This window comes from Mugil cephalus, chromosome 19 (genome assembly GCF_022458985.1).
Source record: "Mugil cephalus isolate CIBA_MC_2020 chromosome 19, CIBA_Mcephalus_1.1, whole genome shotgun sequence".
NCBI classification, from domain to species: Eukaryota; Metazoa; Chordata; class Actinopteri; order Mugiliformes; family Mugilidae; genus Mugil; species Mugil cephalus.
In genome coordinates this window covers 2,242,048-2,263,680 of record NC_061788.1, presented here as the reverse complement: position 1 = coordinate 2,263,680, position 21,633 = coordinate 2,242,048, and the positions used below count along the sequence as shown (strand labels likewise).

Genomic DNA, 21,633 nt, shown 5'->3' with positions numbered 1-21,633 from the left:
AGAGTCGATGCGAGAGCAGGAGACAAATCGTGCGCGCACGAACGAACTTCGTTTACATCGATTTCTACAACAGTAAAAGTACGGGAGCGAATTAGGGACATAAATGAGAAAAAAGAGAGGAGGTAGAGTTTTTTTTTACTATAGCTAAGAGAAAAAAGCCGAAACGTCGAGAAAAAGTCGGAATACGATGTCGAGGGAAAAAAATCCTTAACACTTTAAGGTTAAAGTCATGTTTTAGAAAGATAATTTCAAGAATAAATAACAATTATATGTATTTCTCTTAAAACCGTGAAGATGAAATAAATATAAACTTGGAATATGACCTTTATTTAAAAAAAATACAGTGTGATATGTTTGTTACATTTCATGTTTATGGATATATTGTATTTGTTTATGCATTGAATGATTTATCAAGTATCATGTGGGAAATATAATGAAATACTTTTTTTTTTTTGCTGATGAATAAGAAAACTTCACTATTATCAGCTTTAAATTAAGTTGCCACTTCTTCTTCTACTCTAACTGACAAGTATTTGTGGATTTGTGTGCATCTTTCTTGTGTGTTTTAGACCGTAATGAAATGAAATGTCACCAATAAGTGAAGAAAACTTCAACATACTGTCTTTGACGGTATGTTAAAGGAATATTTTGTTGTTGCAAACTGCAGTTTCCTCATTGTGGGACAAATAAAGTTTTTCTAATTCTAATTCTAATTCCTGCTCCTTTCCAGTCATGGCAATGCACCACGATGTGCTTTATATCCGTTTTGTTTTCGATTTATTTGAGGCTGTGCATAGCCATGTGAGACATAAAATAAATAAATAAAAATCAAACTGGACTGAATGTGGCCCCCGAACTAAAATGAGTTTGATGAACCTGGTTTAGATGGAGAGAGAAGCAGCGAGTGTGAACTAGATTTAAGAGCATAAGACCTAAGACGATGTTTATTTATCCCACGTATGGGAAATTACCTTGTCACAGTAGCACAGAAGTATATAAGAAATATATGCAAAAAACAATAAAAGACAACATTAATTTGAAAGAATGTACAAAAACTACAAGCCTCGTTAGAGCTCTATTCATAGGTGAGTAGCCTAGACACACAGTTTCCCCCATTCAAGGACAGGTAAGTATCAGCCATTATGGTAATTAGTGACCCCAGTTAAACCTCAATTTCCCACTAGTTTACCAGAACTGAAGAAGCTACTCGGATGAGTGGCGAAACGTCTTCAAGAAATTCTACAAGTCAAACTGACCTTATTCAACGCTTTTTTGGAAAAACTACAAGAATAGACAGAATAGAATAAAAGGACAAAACAGGTCTCAAAGACACATCTCAGGTGTGAGTAACTGTTAAATCAGGCTGGGATAAGGAACCTGTGGTAGATTTACTTCTTGCAGCGTGGAATATAAATACAAATAAATATAAATAAAAAGTTTGAAAGAACAGTCAAATTTTGTCCATAAAAGGTCATAGTTTCTACTTTGCATCAGTATAAACATGATTATTATATAAAGAGTTATATGAAGTTGCTTCCAAACTGTTCCAATCATCCCTTATTGCAACATTAGATTCAAAATTCAACATCACTTTATTGATCCCCACAGGGACAATGATTTGTCCAAGAGTCCCAAGATAAGAAAGAACAAATAAATTAATAAAATATGGTTAAAAAAAATAAATTAATTAATTAAAAAAATAAATAAATTTAAAAATAAATTTAAATTATTAATAATTAAGAAATGTTCTGTGAAACCGAATGTATAAATCATAAATAAAATATCTAATCTTGTTAATAGTTGATCTGTGGGGGAAGCAGCGCCCTCTACAGGCGGAGCTCCAAAGAGAAAAGAATCGTCCCGGTCCTCCTTAAATGCTCTGTGACAAACATGGCGTTTTTCCGCGCGTGTGTGTGTGGCGGGGGGAGAGTGTCACGTCCTGCCCCGCCCTGAGCGGACACTGACTCGACACGATCAGCCTCCCGGAGCCAAAAGTACACAGAACATTTATCAACTCCGCAGCGGCTCAGTCCAATGGTCAGCGCCGCCCGGCTCCTCTGGACTCTGTGAACCGCAGCTCCTGCACAAAAGCAGCTTCTGCAGCTGCATGAGGACCTGAGAGCTGCAGCAACTACACAACTACACAACTACAGAAAAAAAAAAAGGAGAGTTTAGGCCAGTGCGTATCGCAGTCATGTCTGGGCAGAATAGATTCGTGAGTCCGTTTCACAGACCGCGGTGTTTGGCTGCTGCAGCTCCGGCAGGAAAAGCGAATCTAACGCACCCCGGCAAGGCCATCCTGGCAGGTAAGAGACCTCAGCGTGTGCACACACTCCTAAAAGTTGTTTACAAGTTTTTACGGAACCTCCAGCTGGAGGAGGCTGCAACACGCGTTGTTCACAGCGTGCAAAAGGGAAACCATATGTTAGTTTGTACACAAGGAAAGTTTTAACTTCTTAAACTCAACTTTTAAACGATTAAGCAAAGAAAATAGTTGGAAGAATCCTGCAGACTTACAGCTGCTCTGCACAAAACAGCATTTTAAGACGAGTTCTTCAACTTCATATGGAGAATGAATGAACTGTCATATGTTTAAATGAACCAAAAATGGCCCAAATGCATTGACTGCTCATGTAAGTGAGTTGTGCCGAAAGCGGTGTTGGTGTGTTTCACATTTTTCAAATTCTCAAGGAACAAACTCAAGGAATTTGCTTGAAAAACGTGTTAGATCGTTGTAAGTTTTCTTCAGTTTAGTCCAACTCAGAGGACTGTTGGTTAGTTTTACAGTTAAATATTCAGAATTAAACTAAAACACGGTTTGTACACGAGGATTAATGGTGTGTGCATATTAACTATTTCCGCCTCATAAACTAAACTATTAAGTGATGAGTCAGGAAAATCCTGATATTACTATGATCAGGTTGAATTAACTTTCATAGATGAATGAAGAGTCTAAATTAATTCAGTATAAATCAGTCTGTGCAGAAAGTGGGACTCATGTGGGTCACATATATTTTTAAATTAAAAGGCAAGAATATAGATTTTAGTGTATTTTTTCCACCATAAATAGTATTTTGTGGGTATTCATTTACTTCTTCTCATAAATTCTGCTCCTTTAATGGGTCTTGATTGTGTCTTAATGGTGGACAAATCAAATCTTCATGATAACGTGAAGTAGATCATAAAGGCTTTTTGGTTCGACGTTTGAAGGAAGATCAGTGGGAGTTAATTTATATATATATTTATATTTAGTCAAATTACAAGTCTTTTTTCCTCTAAACTCCTTCTATTTGTGTCTGATCTTCCTCTCCAACATTTTGAGAAACGCTTTTGACTTTGTCCCACATTCAAGACACAAACATGGAAGGAGCAGTGAATGGAAATCGCTTGATTTTATGGACAGATTTGTGCATCTTCTCATACTTTTACTCACTCAGAGCTGCTGCTGCATGTGACACGTGTTTCTGCAGGATTCGGCCGGTTTGTCCCAGGACTTTAGCACAGACCCCCCCCCCTTATTTCTTATTTTTCTTCAAAGACACCTGAGTGAGATGAACTCTCGTCGGTCAATCAGTGACAGACGCTCAGACGTCACAGAGACGCCGCGTACCGGAGGGCAATCCTTAGTGATAACGTTGCAACATGGATTGCTCAGGTCACTGTGGATCATGTTAAAGGTTGAAATTAAAAGCTTTTGTCCGTCGCTGTCAGCAGTTCAGTTTTCAGATTCCCCCCCCACCACCACCACCAGCACCTCCACCACCACCAGCACCTCCACCTCCTTGTCTCAGTGTCACGGACCACAATGACAAAGCACATCGCTGTAGCCACACAGATTAGATCTCACGAACTCATTAATTCAGAGGAAACTGCTCTGAGAAGTGTTAACTTTGCAGAAAGTATGTGTTGCATTTAAGGGCACCTCCATAAATCTGCGTCTAATTGGCTGGAAGACATACGTGTTTCCCTCCCATTCACGAAACACACCTGGTCGTATACCTGTCCTGCCACATGAGCCCGTTACATACCATCTTACAGCCTGGAGGCATTAGCTTAGCATAGCCCAAGGAAGAAACGTCAGTAAATGCACTTACATGCTACTATTAGCTCTTAAGCTAACCTATATATCCAGCGAATCCAGCATCATGTTTAAAAATGTAAAAAAACTATAAATTGTGTGTGTTTTAGTTAAGTGGCTTTATTATTCTTTATTGTTCTAGCTGCAGTATGCTAAGCTATGCTAACACTGCTTAAAGTTTAAAGGCAGAAACACTACATGTGAACATAAAAAATCCTTTACTAGACTTTTTTAGTCCTTCGCTAATTGTGAACATAACTTTGTCCTGGTCTGAACTCGTGAAATTACTGCATTTAACTGGAAGAAAAGTCGTTTTTAATGACAGATGTTTTTACTTGTGGCTGCAGAAAGGGCTCGGGAATGAATGTTTTTCTATTTATATTTATCTTCGGCTCTTCTGTTGTTGCTTATCTTGTTTTCATACTGTAGCTTTAAAAGAAATTCCTGTTCCCGTTGGACATGATGAACCGGTTCTGTGTCTCTTTTCCCAGTGTGAATAGGACGACATGCTGCAGGTAGTACTCGAGGGCTCGTTCGTTTGCAGACGACGACGTGGACTTCTTGTTTTTTTATTCAGCCTTTTTTTTTTTTTTTTTTTTAATTTGTAGCTGTAGCTGCAAATTAAAGGCCACAGACTCTAACCAGAAGAATTCCTGGGTGTGTCAGGACCAGCACCGCTACCCCGAGAGATCTAGCCACAGTCAAATTTTGATGTTTTAGTGAAAACAGAGGTTTGCAAAGCTCTATAATCTTAGGATTGTTTATGCAGTAGAAGCATGACTTGCTCGTCTGTGGATCCACTGATGTGTTGGATTTCTCTGCATGACAGTTTGGTGAAAGGACTGCATGTAAAACTCATCGACAAAGAGTTCTTTTAGTACATGTGTAAGGAGGAGTTCATGCTACAGGGCATTAAGTTCAACAGCTCATAATCCCGCTAATTAACACAATATACAGCCAGAAGATGTTATCTTAGCTAACGTCGTGCGTCACAAAGTAGAAGTGGTTAACTTAGCACGTCCAACGGATACAAAACTGTGAGATCTGTTAGCTCTTTAGCTTACTTATAAATGACATATACAACCAGGAGATGTTAGCTTAGCTTCATGTGTCACAAAGTAGAAATAGTTAGCCTACCATGTCCAAAGGATACAAGTTTGTTAGATATGTTAGCTCTTTAGCTTACTTATAAACAACATATACAACCAGGAGATGTAAGCTTAGCTTCATATGTTACAGAGTAGAAATGGTTAGCCTAGCCTGTCCAAGAGACATCTGTTAGCTCTTTAGCTTACTTACAAACAACATACTGCCAGGAGATATTAGCTTAGTTTAGTGTATCATAAAGTGATAATTGTTAGCCTAGCCTGTCCAAAGTATACAAAATAGTTTGCTCTGTTAGTTCTTCATTTAACTAATAAATGAAAATACATAGCCAGGAGATATTAGCTTAGCTTAGTGTTAAATCTGTGGCTTAATGAAACAAACAGGACATATTAGTTTAGCTTAGCTTAGACTAAAAGTTCAGAGGGTTAGCCTAGCATACCGAAAGGATACAAAATTGTTAGATCTGTTATCTCTTTAGTTTACTTAATAATATACAGACAGAAGGTATAAGCTTAGCATTAAGAGGAAACCTTTAACCTGACTTGACAAAATAACCCAAGATTACAAAATTCACTTGCAACTTCTAGCTCTTAATCTATCTAATTAACACAATATACATTCAAGAGATATTAGCTTAGCTTCATGTAGCATAAAGTGAAAACTGATAGCTTAGCTTGTCCAAAGTATACAACATTGTTAGCTCTATAGCTTACTTATTGGCACAACAAAAATGTAGAATATATCAGCTTAGCTTAGTTTAGCCTAAATTTGAGACAGTTAGCCTAGCTAAAATGGTTAGACCTGTTAGCTCTGTAGCTTTCTTATTAGCATAACAATCAGATGGAATACATTAGTTTATGTTAAAAATTCAGTCCAAACTATACAAAATTGGTAGTTCTTCAGCTTATTAACACAATATATAGCCATGAGATATTAGCGTAGCTTAGTTTAGCCTAAAAGTTCAGATGGTTAGCCCAGCATACCCAAAGGATCTGTTAGCTCTTTGTTTTACTAATACAATATACAAGCAGAAGGTATTAGCTTAGCATAAAGAAGAAGCAGTTAACTTGACTTTACAGGATAACTTGGGATTACAAATTCACTTATAACTGTTAGCTCTTAAGCTAACTCATATTTGTAGATTTTTTTTTTGCCTACATTATTTTCTGTTTTATTTTTTGTTTCTTTTATGTGCTAACTAAGCTACTGTGACCAAATAACTTCCCTTGTGGATCATTAAAGTCTAAAGTTTAACATGCTAGCTTACCTTAGTGTAGCATAACATGAAAAACTGTGTGGAATTGAGGCTAAAGGTTACTGCCGCCAAACTTTATTTAAACTTTCTCTCTGCGCATATTAGCAGAAGGAGGCCGCTATCTGATTTGTGTATCTGTGGTGAAGTGTGTAAATGGTGTTTGCTGAAGGCTACACACCCCCTCGGGCTGGAGCTCGGCCAAGGGGAGGCTACGTGGGCAGAGTCGCACTGACATCAGCCGAGCCAATCAGGCGCCGGCAGCGTGTTTGCTGTTGAACTGCAGATGTGTGAGAACCAGGATTAAGGTGGAACTGGTGTAGACGAGGCGCCGTCGAGCAGAAACACTTTTACCGATTATTTTTTAGTTTAGTTTAGTTACTCTTGTTGTTTTTGTTGTTGTCTTCTTGTTCTTTGCACCTCGTTTATGAAGCATGCTGATTTGCGTAATTTTTAATAACTTGTTTTAAATATACTTGTGTGTGTGTGTGTGTGGTATTTGCAGTTTTACAGATAAATTATTCTTTCTCCCTGAAATGCACCTGTGTGGGTTTGACTGAAACAAACCTCCTCTAACTCCTCTCTGCTCCTGATGCTGAAACTCTGTGTGTTGTGTTTTTTATTTCTCGTTGTTTCAGGTGGAATCGCAGGAGGCATCGAGATCTGCATCACGTTCCCCACAGAGTACGTTAAAACACAGCTGCAGCTCGACGAGAAGGCAAATCCTCCCAAATACAAAGGCATCGGTGAGTTTATCCTCGGTGTCTGCTTTTATTTTTGTGAGATGATCTGTTACCAGAGGATCGATAATGTTAACCCACCAGAATATCAGAAATCTGCACATCGACACACTAAAATATAAATTATCGGGATATTAATCCACTAGAAGATCAATAACCTGAATATTAATGCACTAATATATTAAAAATGTGGACGTTTACAAACCAAATTGTCAACAATCTGGATTTTAATTGATCCGAATGTCAATAATCTGAATATTAACCTGGATCACCTGGATATTAACGTGCTAAAATATAAATTATCTGGTTGTTAACAAACTATTAACAAACTACTAGTATCAATAATCTGGATATTGACCCACTAAAATATCAATAAACGTGATATTAATATGATAAAATATAAATAATTTGGATATTAATATGTTAAAATATCAATAATATGGATATTGACCCACTAAGATATCAATAATTGTGATATTAATATGATAAAATATAAATAATTTGGATATTAATATGTTAAAATATCAATAATCTGGATTATTAACACACTAAAATATCAATAATCTAGATGTTAACGCACCATATAATCAATAATCTGTACATATTCTGGTATTATTTAAATTAAACTGGTATCAATTAGCTGAATGTCTCTATTTGTTTTACATAATTTCCGTTAATGTCACTGATTAATTAATAATCTGAGTGAATTTAAAGATTTCAATCAACTCAAATGATCCATTCAGTGTTTGACTCAGACCATGTTTACCTGGAGCATCAAGGCTGTTAACGTGCCTCCTCGTCCTCCTTCTCCTCGTCCTCCTTCTCCTCCTCCTCCTCCTCCTCTTCCTCCTCCTCCTCTTCCTCCTCTTCCTTCTCCTTTCCTCCTCCTCTTCCTTCTCCTTCTCCTCCTCTTCCTCCTCCTCCTCCAGTCGACTGTGTGAAGCAGACAGTGAACGGTCATGGGGTGAGGGGTCTTTACCGAGGTCTCAGCTCGCTGGTCTATGGCTCCATACCCAAAGCAGCCGTCAGGTACACACAGTCAACATTCAGCCATAACATAATGACCAGTTGGACTGAGGATCATTGATCCATGTGGCTCTGATCCAGCAGACGAGCTACTCTATCTATTAATCTCCTTTTTTTTTTAATTATTTTATTTTCAGGTTTGGGGTGTTTGAGTTCCTCGCTAATAAGATGCGAGACGAGAGCGGGAAGCTGGACAGCAGGCGGGGATTCTTCTGTGGCCTCGGAGCTGGAGTTGCAGAGGCCGTGTTTGTAGTCTGTCCCATGGAGACAGTAAAGGTAAAAAATAATATAGATAAAGCCACGGAGAGTTCTGCTTAAAATCTGAGTTAAGACACGTAGGATGCAGTCGAATCACAAGCTTCTGTGATTTTTCAATATGCTTTAATGAACTTTTACAGCTGAAAATGCAAATTTTTCTACATTTAATACCTGATATTTGTCCTTTAACAAACAAAGAGGAGGAGCCACAGAGATTTCTGAACTAAAACCTGTTAAGCTATTAGTCTATTAATCTTTGTTGATGTCCTTTGTAGGTGAAATTCATCCACGATCAGACGTCAGCAAACCCAAAGTACAGGGGTTTTTTCCACGGGGTGAGAGAAATCATCAGAACTGAGGGTAAGAAATGCTTCAGTTGCGTTATACTGCCACCTGCTGTTCCAGCGACTCCACACCATCCTGCACCGCATCCTTGTCTGGTGTTATAATAGTTTAAATAAATGTTTGTGACTTTAGGACTGAGAGGAACTTATCAGGGTCTAACAGCGACTGTGTTGAAGCAAGGCTCCAACCAGGCCATTCGCTTCTACGTCATGACTTCACTGAGGAACTGGTACAAAGGTACGACTGTCGATAAATGTCTGTAATACTTAAGAAACTAAAAATGCAGCCAATAAAAAATAAAAACATTGCCTTTTATTTCTCACACCAAGGTGACAACCCCAACAAAACTATTAACCCTCTGCTGACTGGACTGTTTGGAGCGACGGCCGGAGCTGCCAGTGTGTTTGGAAACACTCCCCTGGACGTCATCAAGACCAGAATGCAGGTCAGTTCTAGCCTGTAGTTTTATCAGAATATGGTGCGGCTTCGTTTAGCTTTCATTATAATTCAACCAAAAAAGAGCTCTGTATTAACTGGATAATCCTCCAACCAACCAGAGCAACGAAATATGTGACATTAAACCACCCAATGCCTGTTGTGTTTGTGATCCACCAGGGTCTCGAGGCTCACAAGTACAAAAGTACGCTGGACTGTGCCGTGAAGATCATGAAGCACGAGGGACCAATGGCGTAAGTGATCCAGACCCTAGAAACCAGAATTTATTTATTCAAGAAATTAATAGTTGGGGGATTTTGGAAAATAATGGGCTTATAAATATGAAACTATGGTTACGAGGCAACACTAAAATATCTGGACTAAACAAACTTTATGAAACGTGTTAGCCTGTTAGCTTCAGGAGTGCTAATGGGAACGGTGCTGATTAAGAACCGTGTGTAAGATACTTAACTTTGATGGTTTACTAATTAAAAAATGACTTTACTGACATAAAAAATGGAAATTTGCAGATATTTACGAAATTCAGACTTTTTTTAAGACAAATTTAATTGTCTTTTTAGTCTAAAATTAGTTTTACAGGCTTCTAAGGCCTGTAAAAATTAGTTTCTCTGTGTATCACTGCTGTGGGATACCTCAAGGTACCGTCCTGGGACAACTTATCTTCTCCCTTGACTTTATAGGCCAAACCTGTGTGTAAATACCATAATAAAAAATGCCATATTTAATATTTAATAACACATTACATTTGCTTCATTTTGTTAGACCAGGTGTTTTCAAAATAGAAATGTTTACCGTCATAAAATTTGTGGATATTCACATTATTCAAGATGATAAAACATATTTTGTTGCGTTCTTTAGAACAAAAGTCATTTTCACTGTATATCACTGCTGTGGGATACCTCAAGGTACCATCCTGGGACCTCTTATGTTCTCCCTGTACTTCGTCATTTATGAAAATACTATTAATATGAAAGTACTTGCTTTTTCTCTGGCTAATTTGAGACCTCTACTGAACGTTATTGTCTTAAATGATCACACTCACTCTCTCCATTTGTTCCTCTCAGGTTCTACAAAGGTACTGTACCTCGGCTGGGTCGGGTGTGCATGGACGTGGCCATCGTCTTTATCATCTACGAGGAGGTCGTGAAGGTCCTGAACGTTGTTTGGAAGACGGACTGAAACCACGGACGTGTCGGTGCTGCACAAGCAGGAGTCTTTGGACGGGCCTCCTATGTTATTAACTAGGCCACGGTCGACTAAACCGGTCTACTAAAACCCTGCTTATAGCTTCAAATATCTACCTCCAAGTGATTTTCAGAAAGCAAGAAAGAAAAAAAAAAAAGAAACAAAGGGATTGGTGGGATTTTATTTATAGCACAGACATGACCAGTTGAACCATGGAAAGAAAAGCTCCGGGTTGCAGTGTTGCTGCTTACAGATGCTCATTTTTTTTCCTCATATTCCAGAAGGAGGAAGTTCCTTAACAGCTCAGGGAAAAGAACGAGGCATTTACTTACACCTGCTCGACTAAATGAAACTGGAGCACCGACTAGTGAGGAGTGCTGTAAAGAGAAACCAATGCCCTGCCCAATGTAATGTGATTTAGAAACGTTAGGATGAGAAATTATACTTGAAAAAGACAAATAATCCCAGAGATTGAACATTTTAAAGACTTTTTTTTTTTTTTTTTTTTTTTATGCAAATGTTTAGAGAATTTGAAACAGTTCAGTTATTTCTTTGAGTCCTGGGGGAATCATTAACATTCAGACGCTGCAGAATCTACAGGTACATTAAGAACTAAATGCCTTAAATCAAGATTGTAAAAAAAAATAGTCAAAAGTAGAATCTGTAAAGATGCAGTCAGCTCGAAGAGGCGACACTTCTTAAAAAGTGTTATAATCCGTTAATTTGCTGCACTAATGCCATGAAACGTGCCTGTTTTTTTTTTTTTTTTGTTTTTTTTTGAGATTAGGAACGCTTGAATGTTTATTCACTACAGATATTAATGATGTTCTCCGTTGCACACTCTCCACATATCCACATATCTCCTCAGTTGATCTTAACTGTTCGTGTTTATGTTGAATTGTTTGCTTTTAAACACCGTCACTGGACAGACATGCCTGTTTGAGAAACGCCTTTCAAAGTGCCTTCCATTTCATTCCATGGAGGACGAGTAGTTTTAGCTTTTATTTTTTTTTAAAGTAATGTCATTTTAATTGCCTTAACGATGATTCCAGTGCCAACTGCTGCTCATAAATACAACGCCATGTCAAACCATGGAGCTTCTGGCATGTTTACATGTAGTGCAACTAATTGCTTTGCTTATCACACACTTTTCCGTATAGGACGCACAATGTTTACTGTGAGATGCCCTCTTCAGCTTCATGTTTAACCGGACCATGCATACATGTGGACTTACTTAAACAACCTAACACGTGGAAAGTCTTCAGTAGTTAAAGCTGTATCTTGTGCCTTCTGTCTACTTAATTCAAATGTCTCTGCTCACAAATAAACATGGACCAGACTGTTGAGGTTGTTGTGTTTATTTATTTACATGTTTTTCTGTTCTATGCTTTTTTGTGTTACTGCGTCGTTTTCTGGTCTGTTTGTAGAAACGTAAAATCACTTCCTGGGATAAAATACAAAAACGTTGACAACTTTAATCCACACATTTTTAGTTTGTTCCATTTTATGAGTCAGTTGGTCTAATTTCATAAAGATCCTGGAAACTTTAAAATCATAATTCACGTTTTGGCATTTTTAGGCCAAAGTTTATTGCCCCTTAACAAGAACCACTGTGGGAAACCTCAAGGTACCACCCTGGGGCCACTTAATGTTCTCCTTCTACTTGGTTATAAAGTGTAAATAAATGTGCCCAGTTTAGCACATTAAAGTAGTTTTATTTTTAACAGTTTATTGCTATAAGTATCCTGGAAATGTTCTCATATTTACATTTTTTTTAAGATGGTGGTGCTGTATTTCTCTATTTTCTGAAAGATTAGATTAGACTTTATTTATCCCGAGGGAAGTTTAGTGTCCAGTAGCTTCATAACATAGAATATAATATAAAATATATTCCTACTTCTACAACTAATAATAATAATAATGGAACTATAATAGATGATAACAGATGACTGATAATGAAGAATATCATATTTATTTTTAAGACTTATGGCATTTTTGTTGAATGCGTGCGAATATTATGACTTTAAGCAAGTTGATCACATTTGGGAAAGAGAAACAGAGTATATTAGACGTGCTCGTGGTTCATCTTTGCTGAAATATTATTTCCAGGTTTCGTGTCTTGTGACCTTGCCTCTGCGCGTTTTTGGACCTTGCGCTCGCCGTAGTTGTCAGTGTTTGACTTGCGGCCGCTCGTCCGGACGAATGAAAGAAGATGTTGATGTGACTCTGTCACGGCGACGCTAAGAAAATGTCTCTAAATGGAGAAGGGAGCAGAGGATTTTACTTCAACACCGTCCTGTCCTTGGCTCGGTCTCTGGCAGCTCATCGACAACCTCCCATAGACAAGGTAGCGAGCTAACTAACTAGCCACCAGCTAATACCTCTTTGACATTAAGGCCTCGTCTCAAACTTCTCCAACCGTCTGGTCCGTGTGATTAATCACTAAACACCACTTTAAACAGATTATATTGTCATTTAAGATGTCTCTCCGTGGATGTCTTTCATCAGTAATCTGCTACCGTCTGCTAACGTTAGCTGTTTTTAGCTTCTAATTAGTCGTCTCTCTGCTCGAGAAAATCCGATTTTACGTCCAAAAATGGACTTTTAAGTCTTTTAATTGAAACGTATACACGGCCACGCGTGAATCTAACCCACTAGTGACCTGATTTTATCAAGACTGACATTAAAACCATTTTTTTTTTTAATTATTATTATTTTATTTAAATCGTTCAATACTTTTATTTTGGCAGGCGCCTCCAAAATAAAAGACGGCTATAATATGTATAGATTCTTATAAAACATTATTAATAAAAAAGATTTATTGGCTTATACATAAATTATTAGTCATATATATGTATTTGTTTATACTATAATATAATAATATAATAAAAATAGAGCAGTTCATCTGTTATTAATCCTCGACAGCTGAATCTCCAGTTAATGTAATAACAATTAAAATCTCATTAATGGTCTATTTAATTTAGTGGAATTAATACAGACACAAATTGCTTCCTCATGAAAATACACTTTATTATTTAGCCGGAGAACATATGGAACCGGGATGCATTATGGGAAGAGCAGGCAGTGTGATGCTTTGGTCCATGGGACATTTATATTTATGTGGATGCTCCTTTAGTTCCTACCTCAGCATCGCTGCAGACTTTGTCCAGTCTCTCATGGAGACAGGATTTCTGGATGGACTCAGGATGATGCTGCTATTTATCACATATAATCTGTAGAAAAATATGTCAATGTGCAGATGTTGGACGCAAACGTTGACTTTTGTTATCAAAGGACATTTTTCACTTTTCCTAATTTAACTGAAAACAGCTGCAGCTTTAATGTCGGGGGTTTATCCACCACAACACACACATCTTCACACCAGTTAACTGGTGTTTTATTAGCAGAAACATCCTGGGATTCATCCTTTAAAGGCGACACGGAGCCCTCAACAAGTTAATCTGGTCATGACAAAGAGGAGATTTAAAGAAATAACCCGAGCTTTGTTAGTCAGAAGGAACAAGTTGTGACAGGAAGGAATCATGAGACGCTGCAAAGGCCAGAATTAAAACAGCGCCGGGGTTCGTTTTTCCTGCAATATTAAACTTATTTAGTGTTAAAAACATGTTAATTAAATGCAGCGGCTCATGACTCACTGAGGATTGAAGGAAGAAGTTCACTGAGGTTCAGATCGGAGGAGGTTAAAACAGGAAGTAGAACCTATGAGGAAATATCCGTAGAACACAACAACCCCTCCCACTCACTTCATTGTGTTATTGGGTCACTTTGTGGAACATGTTTGATGAATTTCTGCTTTTTTTTAACAGCCCAGTCGGCCACAGCATTATGCCCACTTCCCTTTATACGTATACACACACACACACACATATATATGTGTATGTATATATATATATTGTGTGTTTGTATTTTGCCACCAAACAAGCAAACAAAAACAAAAACCAGTGGACTAGCGTAATGTGGATCTTTGGTAGTAGGAGATCATTTAAATCCATGGAGTCCACTCAGGATAAAAGGCCAAACAACAAAGAACAAAGAACCTGAAGAACTAAAAGAAGAAGAAGAACTAGAGGAGGAAATGGACGAGAAGACAAAGAGCTAGAAGAAAAAATAATTAGAAGATCTGGAGGACAAAGAAGAAGAACAAAAAGAAATGGAGGAAGAAGAAGCAGAAGAACTTTTGCTTCCTGATTTCCTAAACTACGGGTCGCACCGAGGGTCAAACCACAGAGAGATAATTGTGCATCAAACAACTTTAAAGCCTTAGATTAAAACTTTTATATAGAGTCACTCATTTCTAATAATATTAAAAGAAATAAAAATGGACTCACACTGCTGCTGCTAAAACCTTCTTTCAGTGAATGTTGCTTCTTCTGAACATAATGTTGGTTAGTTTAATTCTGACCCCCCATTAGTTTGATTGGAAGTTTAATTCCTACCAACCTTTTTCTTTCAAATCTTTCCAGAAGTCATTGTTTTTTCCCGTAAGAGGCTTATCACGCATAAAACCTCCTGAAATCCCCAGATTTAACCTGTAATTCCATGTTTGTCTCAGAGGATCTTTTAAAATCAGACGTGAACTCTTGTCTGTGGTGAATGTGACCACGGGACTGAGCCACATCCTCCAGTGTTGCCACTTAAAAAACGTGGTCGGGCTGGATAAAAGCCGTGCAGGAGGCCTCCAGGTGATTAATCCCTCTCTGAGCTGGAGCCTTTTAGCTCTAAGCTAATTAAAGTCAGAGCAGGTTTCTGGCTGGATTCCTGAGCCACGACGAAACTCATTAGCGCTGATGGACCCAGAGTGTTTAATCTCAGCGGGGAGGACGTTTTTCTTTTTGGTGTAAATAAGCTTTCTGAAGGAGAGAAACGATGAAGGTGGTGATTGCACATCGTCCTCGTCCTCTTTCAGGTGCAGAAGCTACAATGCATGTGTCCCGTGGACTTCAGAGGCGTCTTCCAGCTGGACGAGAGGAGGAGGGACGCGGTGATCGCACTTGGCATCTTCCTGGTGGAGTCAGATCTGCAGGTAAACTTCTCCCCCCATCACCTCTTCTTCTATATGTTGTATTATTTTATTTATTATTATTATTACTGACGTCGCTAACGCTAATTACTGTGTCCCAGCACAAAGATGCCATCGTCCCGTATCTGCTCGGGCTCCTCAAAGGGCTTCCTAAAGTTCAGTGGATTGAAGAAAGCTCGGAGCGCAAAGGAAGAGGTTTGCATGATGATAATAATCACTCATCTAACTACTGCTCATGGCTTCTTCTGTTTTACTGTCGTTGATGGTGTTTTGCAGACACGCTTCCTGTTGCAGAGAACTTCAGCTTCTCTCTTGTCACGCTGCTCTCAGACGTGGCCCAGAGGGACGAGACCCTGCGAGGGCAGGTCTGTAGCTTTATACATGTCAGATAAACATTAGGCCACGTCAGAGCAGAATCAACTCCCAGCAGATCAGAATTTTGTCCGTCGCCAGAGGACGTTCTCTTCTCCATTTGAACAGAGACGTATATGGGGCTATTTTGAAATAAACGTCTTATTTCCACCATAAACGGTTCTATAAATGTTACTGCCAAAGTCTGTCATTATGTAAAAGGCCCTGACTTAAATATCCCAGCATCTACTTACTTTAAATATCTTAAACAGGGAGTGACGTAAAATAAATCCTCTTTTGTGGAGCCTTGTTTTAAAAATATGTCCATTTTATAGTAACAGTTCTATCTAATATCCTCCTCTTTTTTTTTAACTTAAAACTTAAAGATAAAACTCACAAGACGTCAAGACGATGGATTACTTTAAGTTTATCTTTAGAAAATGCATTAAATTGAGTTAAAAGATAAGAAAAATGTGGTAGAAATGATGATTTCTAAACTCTGTGTTAGATCCTGGAGGCCATCATGGACATCATGCAGGTCCTGCAGGACATCTGCAAAAACCCAGAGGATCACGATAAAGGTGCGGACTTTAATCCACGTCTTCTTCCTTTTTGTTCTATTCCTGTGTCCTAACGTGTCTCGTGTCCTCCCTCCCTGCAGACTACCTGTGCAGGTACACTGTCCCCGCCCTCCTCGGCGTCGCCAGAGCTTTCGGCCGATACAGCAACACGGACGAGCCTCTGCTGTCGAAGCTGTTCCCTCGCCCCGCGGCCCCCGTCCTGTCCACCAACGAAGACCTGGACGCCGCCCGCCGACGCTCCTTCAACGACTTCCGCTCCATCCTGCCGAGCTCCTTGCTCACGGTGTGTCAGGGAGACACTCTGAGGCGTAAATGCTCCTCCACGTCCAGCGTGTCGCAGCAGGTATTAATATTTAATGAACGCCGCCCAATCACGAGGCTCCGTCTCAGAGAACGGATGTGAGTTCTTCTCTTTGTTTTCAGGCCAGTCCAGAGAGAGCGGGTCTGACTCCCAGCTCCCCGGCCGATCCCTGCGCTCAGTACTTTGAAGGTAAGTGGATGAAAGGATGAACTTCAACCTCTAAAGTGAAGCAAAAGCAAGTAGAGCTCCCCCTGGTGACTGACTGCAGTGCAGGTCTTTAGTTCCGCCTCCTCCATGTTAATGGGCGGGACTTGGGTCGAAACTTAAACACTAAGATATATGTCAAATAATGTTTTTCTGGTTTCTATAATTTTAGGTAGTAAATATAACGGTGGTGAAGTTCAAGTGTCTTTTTATTTGGACAAGTTTTGTTTTAGATATTTGACGCTATAGAAACAGGAAGTGACATAATGGCCACTGTCATTATGTTGCCATGCCAACCGTAAAGAAGAACCTGTGGGACCATGAGAGTCATAAACACAATTTTTTAAAATAAGTTCAGTGTATAATCCAACATTTCCTTGTAGCTGGTGGAGGTGGAGCAGAGTGTAGCATTAATTAAATTAAAACATGAGTGAGACTGGAGGAGGTGTGGGCGGGGCATCGATATTGTGGCTCCGCCCTCAGACCGTACTAATCAATCACTGGTCTTCGTCAGGGGGTTCGTGGAGGTTCTGCAGTCGGGGGTGGGGTCACAAAATCTTTGGTTGATTGGACATCTTTTATATATATATATATATATATATTTTAATTTTCCTCTTAATTTTTAACTTTCTTCTGCACATTTCTTTCTTTAAATACACATTAACATGAATCCAACATATTTTAGTAAAGGGATAAATGGAAGCAGGAGACGTTATTTGTCAGTGTGTTTGTCCTTTAACCTGACAAACACTGAAGACCCCTGAAGTAAATACATGTTTACATTTGTTTACCACTTAAGGACAAGGAACCACATAGTAAATCCATTAATCTTGATGTATTTTTATTTTACAGTATTCTGACGTCCTGTGAAAACAGTATTAGCGTATTTCATGAAGGGTTAAGTGTCTGAGTCAGATTTTGAACCATTCAGGAAACATTTTATTCTGAAATCCTCCCTGGACTTCCTGTCCCATGTCTCTGCTCAGGCTCATATCTCCCTGACGGCAGCGCAGTCGACCCCGACTATTACTTCTCCACCATCAGCTCCAGCTTCTCCGTCTCCCCCCTTTTCACCGGGAGCAGCTCTGGAGAGTTCCTCGTCCCTCTGGATACGCTCCGTCAGCTCCTCAACATGGTCAGTAACAGCAGCTCATCCATCCTCCGTTATTATCGTAGAGCGTCACTTTCACTTGTTGTTTCTTTCTCTGAACAGGTTGAACAGTTTGTGTCCGAGTCCTTTTTGAAAACACTGGACGACACTTTGGCCGAATTTCTACAGGTTTGACTTCTACATGTTTACATTCTTTATTAGTTTTAGTTTAAAACATACAACATAACGTAAGATGACGAGGAGGGGACCTGCAAAATCTTTTTAATTTTTATTAATTTCCCCCATGAATGGAATTTTCTTTAAATACACATTAACATGAATCCAACATATTTTAGTAAAAAATAGCTTAATACTAAACGCAAAATAATAATGTATGTTTATAAGTAGCACTAGGCCGAGTTTATTACAGGACACATATGGAAAGTAGGAGGTACCTACTTAATCTCTCCATTAGTTTGGGTATAAGTTTGATCTAAGTAAAACAACAACATAGTCAACATACACACATTGTACATACGGATGTAAATATATTATATAATATATATAATAAGGGATAAAAAAAACAATTCTTATAAAAGGGTAGACTTTACCTTGGTCTTTTTAACATATAGCTGAGACCAGTTCTCTTCAAGAACGTCACTTTGGTTCTTTAGTTTGAATGTAATTCTCATATATATATATATATATATATATTAAATTATATCAATCTTTAAGCCTTTTTCCACCCAACTAATAACGCTCTTTATATATTCGAGTCCATACATCATCCTTCTCTTTGTTGTCAGGTCAATCCTGGTCTTCATCTCCACTATAAAACCTTCAGCGACCCTCTGTACGTGGCCATATTTAAAATGCTCAGAGACACCTTGTACAATCTGAAAGGTAAGTGATGAAGATTATCCATGAACAAAGCAAAGTCTGCACCCAAAGTACCGTAATACCTGTAGTCTTTGCGCCACATACTCATATGGAGGTTGTTTTTTCTTCTCTCTCCAGACCTTCAGACGGACTACGTGAAGGAGGTCCATGACTTCGTGCTGGAGCAGTTCAGCAGCAGCCAGTCTGAGCTGCAGAGGATCCTCCACGACGTCGAGTACCTGCAGAGTGAGCTGAGTCCTCTGAAGCTTCGCTGCCAGGCCAACGCCGCCTGTGTGGACCTGATGGTCTGGGCCGTGACCGAGGAGCAGGGTGAGGCCGGTTCCTCTGGTTCCACCCGTCTCCACGGTAACCACGCCGCCGTAAACCTGTTTCCTTTTTAATGTTTTATATACAGGAGCTGAGAACCTCTGCACCAAGCTCTCAGAGAAGCTTCAGTCGAAGACGTCCAGTAAAGTCATCATCGCTCACATGCCGCTCCTCATCTGCTGCCTCCAGGTAACAGCTGCTTCTTCTTCTGCTTCTTCTACTACTACTTCTTCTTCTTCTACTTCTTCTTCTTCTTCGTCTTCTTCTTCTTCTTCGTCTTCTTCTTCTTCTTCTTCGTCTTCTTCTTCGTCTTCGTCTTCTTCTACAAGAAAGATGGTAGAAGATGAAGGGAGGAAGAGATGTTAGAACGACACTTTATTCAATTTTGTGAACATATTTTCACAGAATGAGACTTATTTTTTTTATTTATACATGAAAAATATATAAATAAGTTGAAGGTAGAAGATGGAAGGAGGAGGAAGAAAAAGAGGAAAGTGTGATGATGAAGAATAAGGGAGGAACCAAAGGAAATAGTGAGGAAGAAGAAGAAGAAGAAGAAGAAAGAGACAGGAAGAAGAGGAAGGAGAGAGGAGAAAGGAAATAGGGAGGAAGAAAAATAAAGAGGTAGGTGATAGAAGAAGAAATATAAGAGGAAAAAGAAGAAAGAGAGGAAGAACAAATATGGAGGAAGAAGAAGATGATTTTGTTGTTGGATCAGTTCTCAATTATGTCATTAACGTGTTTGTGTTTGTGTCCGTGTTTGTGTTTGTGTCCATGTTTGTGTTTGTGTTTGTGTTTGCGTCCATGTTTGTGTCCATGTTTGTGTCTGTGTTTGTGTTTGTGTTTGCGTCCATGTTTGTGTCCATGTTTGTGTCCATGTTTGTGTTTGTGTTTGTGTTTGTGTCCATGTTTGTGTTTGTGTCTGTGTTTGTGTTTGTGTCCATGTTTGTGTCCATGTCTGTGTTTGTGTCCATGTTTGTGTTTGTGTTTGTGTCCATGTTTGTGTCCATGTCTGGGTTTGTGTCCATGTTTGTGTCCATGTCTGTGTTTGTGTTTGTGTCTGTGTTTGTGTTTGTGTTTGTGTTTGTGTTTGTGTCCATGTTTGTGTCCATGTCTGTGTTTGTGTCCATGTTTGTGTTTGTGTTTGCGTCCATGTTTGTGTTTGTGTCTGTGTTTGTGTCCATGTTTGTGTCTGTGTTTGTGTTTGTGTTTGTGTCCATGTTTTTGTCTGTGTTTGTGTCTGTGTTTGTGTTTGTGTTTGTGTCCATGTTTGTGTTTGTGTTTGTGTCCATGTTTGTGTTTGTGTCTGTGTTTGTGTCCATGTTTGTGTTTGTGTCTGTGTTTGTGTCCATGTTTGTGTTTGTGTCTGTGTTTGTGTCCATGTTTGTGTTTGTGTTTGTGTTTGTGTTTGCGTCCATGTTTGTGTTTGTGTTTGTGTCCCGTGTTTGTGTTTGTGTTTGTGTCCATGTTTGTGTTTATATTTATATATGTGCAGGGTTTGGGTCGTCTGTGTGAACGCTTCCCTGTGGTGGCCCACTCCGTCACCATGTCGCTCAGAGACTTCCTGGTGGTTCCGTCTCCGGTTCTGGTCAAGTTGTATAAGTATCACAGCCAGAGTGTCTCAGGTAACGACAGCACATCTGCTCAAAGAAATTAATAAATAAATAAATGAATAAATTAAACGGTCTGACAGAAGAATCGTTTATAAAAGGGGGCGGAGAGATAAAGATCCATGTGACCAACGAACACTCTCAGTCCACACTCAGCAGCCACTCCAGCAAGAAGACTCAGCCCTCGATGTACGAGCAGCTCCGGGACATTTCCATCGACAACATCTGCAGGTGAAGATTTCTACAGTTTAGAAAACAACAACGTGAACTTAACACTAACAATAAATAATATCAGGTTCTTCCCTGGTGAGCAAAGCTAGCTCTTGGTAATAGCGGCGCTTCTTACTTTACTAGCCTCCAGCTAATAGTAGCTCTTCCCTGCTTCCTAGCCTCTGAACTAATAGAAGCTCTCAGTAGCTTCCTAGCCTCCTGACTAATAGCAGCTAGCAGCTCTTAGTAGTTTCCTAGCCTCCCTGCCAATAGCAGCACTTCTTAGCCTCCCAGCTAATAGCAGCTCTTCCTAGCTTCCTAATCTCCCAGCTAATATTAGCTTCTCTTAGCCTCCCAGCTAATAGCAGCACTTCCTAGCCTCCCAGCTAATGGTAGCTCTTCCTAATTTCCTAGCCTCCCAGCCAATAGCAGCTCTCAGTAGCTCCCTAGCCTCCGGACTAATAGCAGCTAGCAGCTCTTAGTAGTTTCCTAGCCTCCCAGCCAATAGCAGTTCTTCCTAACTTCCTAGCCTCCCAGCCAATAGCAGCTCTTCCTAGCTTCCTAGCCTCACAGCTAATAGTAGCTCTTCCTA

At 39.3% G+C, this 21,633-nt stretch overlaps 2 protein-coding genes across 3 annotated transcripts in view; both read left to right on the top strand.

Annotated features, from left to right (window-relative positions):
• Window positions 1-1,960: 1,960 nt before the first annotated feature.
• Window positions 1,961-11,791, top strand: slc25a1b (slc25a1 solute carrier family 25 member 1b). Its single transcript, XM_047569460.1, has 9 exons — window positions 1,961-2,306; window positions 7,076-7,183; window positions 8,107-8,206; window positions 8,341-8,479; window positions 8,737-8,821; window positions 8,939-9,043; window positions 9,136-9,251; window positions 9,422-9,495; window positions 10,327-11,791. The coding sequence occupies exons 1-9, from the start codon at window positions 2,195-2,197 to the stop codon at window positions 10,439-10,441; spliced, it is 954 nt and encodes a 317-aa protein (XP_047425416.1). The 5' UTR covers window positions 1,961-2,194; the 3' UTR covers window positions 10,442-11,791.
• An 811-nt stretch (window positions 11,792-12,602) lies between these two features.
• The window catches only part of pi4kaa (phosphatidylinositol 4-kinase, catalytic, alpha a), a 42,001-nt gene continuing 32,970 nt past the window's right edge, over window positions 12,603-21,633 (top strand). For both annotated transcript variants that reach the window (XM_047569933.1, XM_047569934.1), the window contains exons 1-14: window positions 12,603-12,794; window positions 15,375-15,491; window positions 15,590-15,683; window positions 15,765-15,853; window positions 16,348-16,420; window positions 16,501-16,763; window positions 16,844-16,910; window positions 17,912-18,060; window positions 18,139-18,204; window positions 18,822-18,918; window positions 19,033-19,224; window positions 19,310-19,410; window positions 20,717-20,846; window positions 20,933-21,062. In XM_047569933.1, coding sequence (XP_047425889.1) covers window positions 12,696-12,794; window positions 15,375-15,491; window positions 15,590-15,683; window positions 15,765-15,853; window positions 16,348-16,420; window positions 16,501-16,763; window positions 16,844-16,910; window positions 17,912-18,060; window positions 18,139-18,204; window positions 18,822-18,918; window positions 19,033-19,224; window positions 19,310-19,410; window positions 20,717-20,846; window positions 20,933-21,062 — 1,667 coding nt within the window. In that variant the 5' untranslated portion in view covers window positions 12,603-12,695. The remainder of the gene's footprint in view (window positions 12,795-15,374; window positions 15,492-15,589; window positions 15,684-15,764; window positions 15,854-16,347; window positions 16,421-16,500; window positions 16,764-16,843; window positions 16,911-17,911; window positions 18,061-18,138; window positions 18,205-18,821; window positions 18,919-19,032; window positions 19,225-19,309; window positions 19,411-20,716; window positions 20,847-20,932; window positions 21,063-21,633) is intronic.

What these genes read in the sequence shown, in the direction of transcription:
- slc25a1b (XM_047569460.1), top strand. Translation starts at nt 2,195, where the DNA reads ATGTCTGGGCAGAATAGATTCGTGAGTCCGTTTCACAGACCGCGGTGT. An exon ending in ACTGAGGAACTGGTACAAAG is followed by an intron (nt 9,044 to 9,135) that starts GTACGACTGTCG and finishes TCTCACACCAAG; the next exon opens with GTGACAACCCCAACAAAACT. An exon ending in AAGCACGAGGGACCAATGGC is followed by an intron (nt 9,496 to 10,326) that starts GTAAGTGATCCA and finishes TGTTCCTCTCAG; the next exon opens with GTTCTACAAAGGTACTGTAC.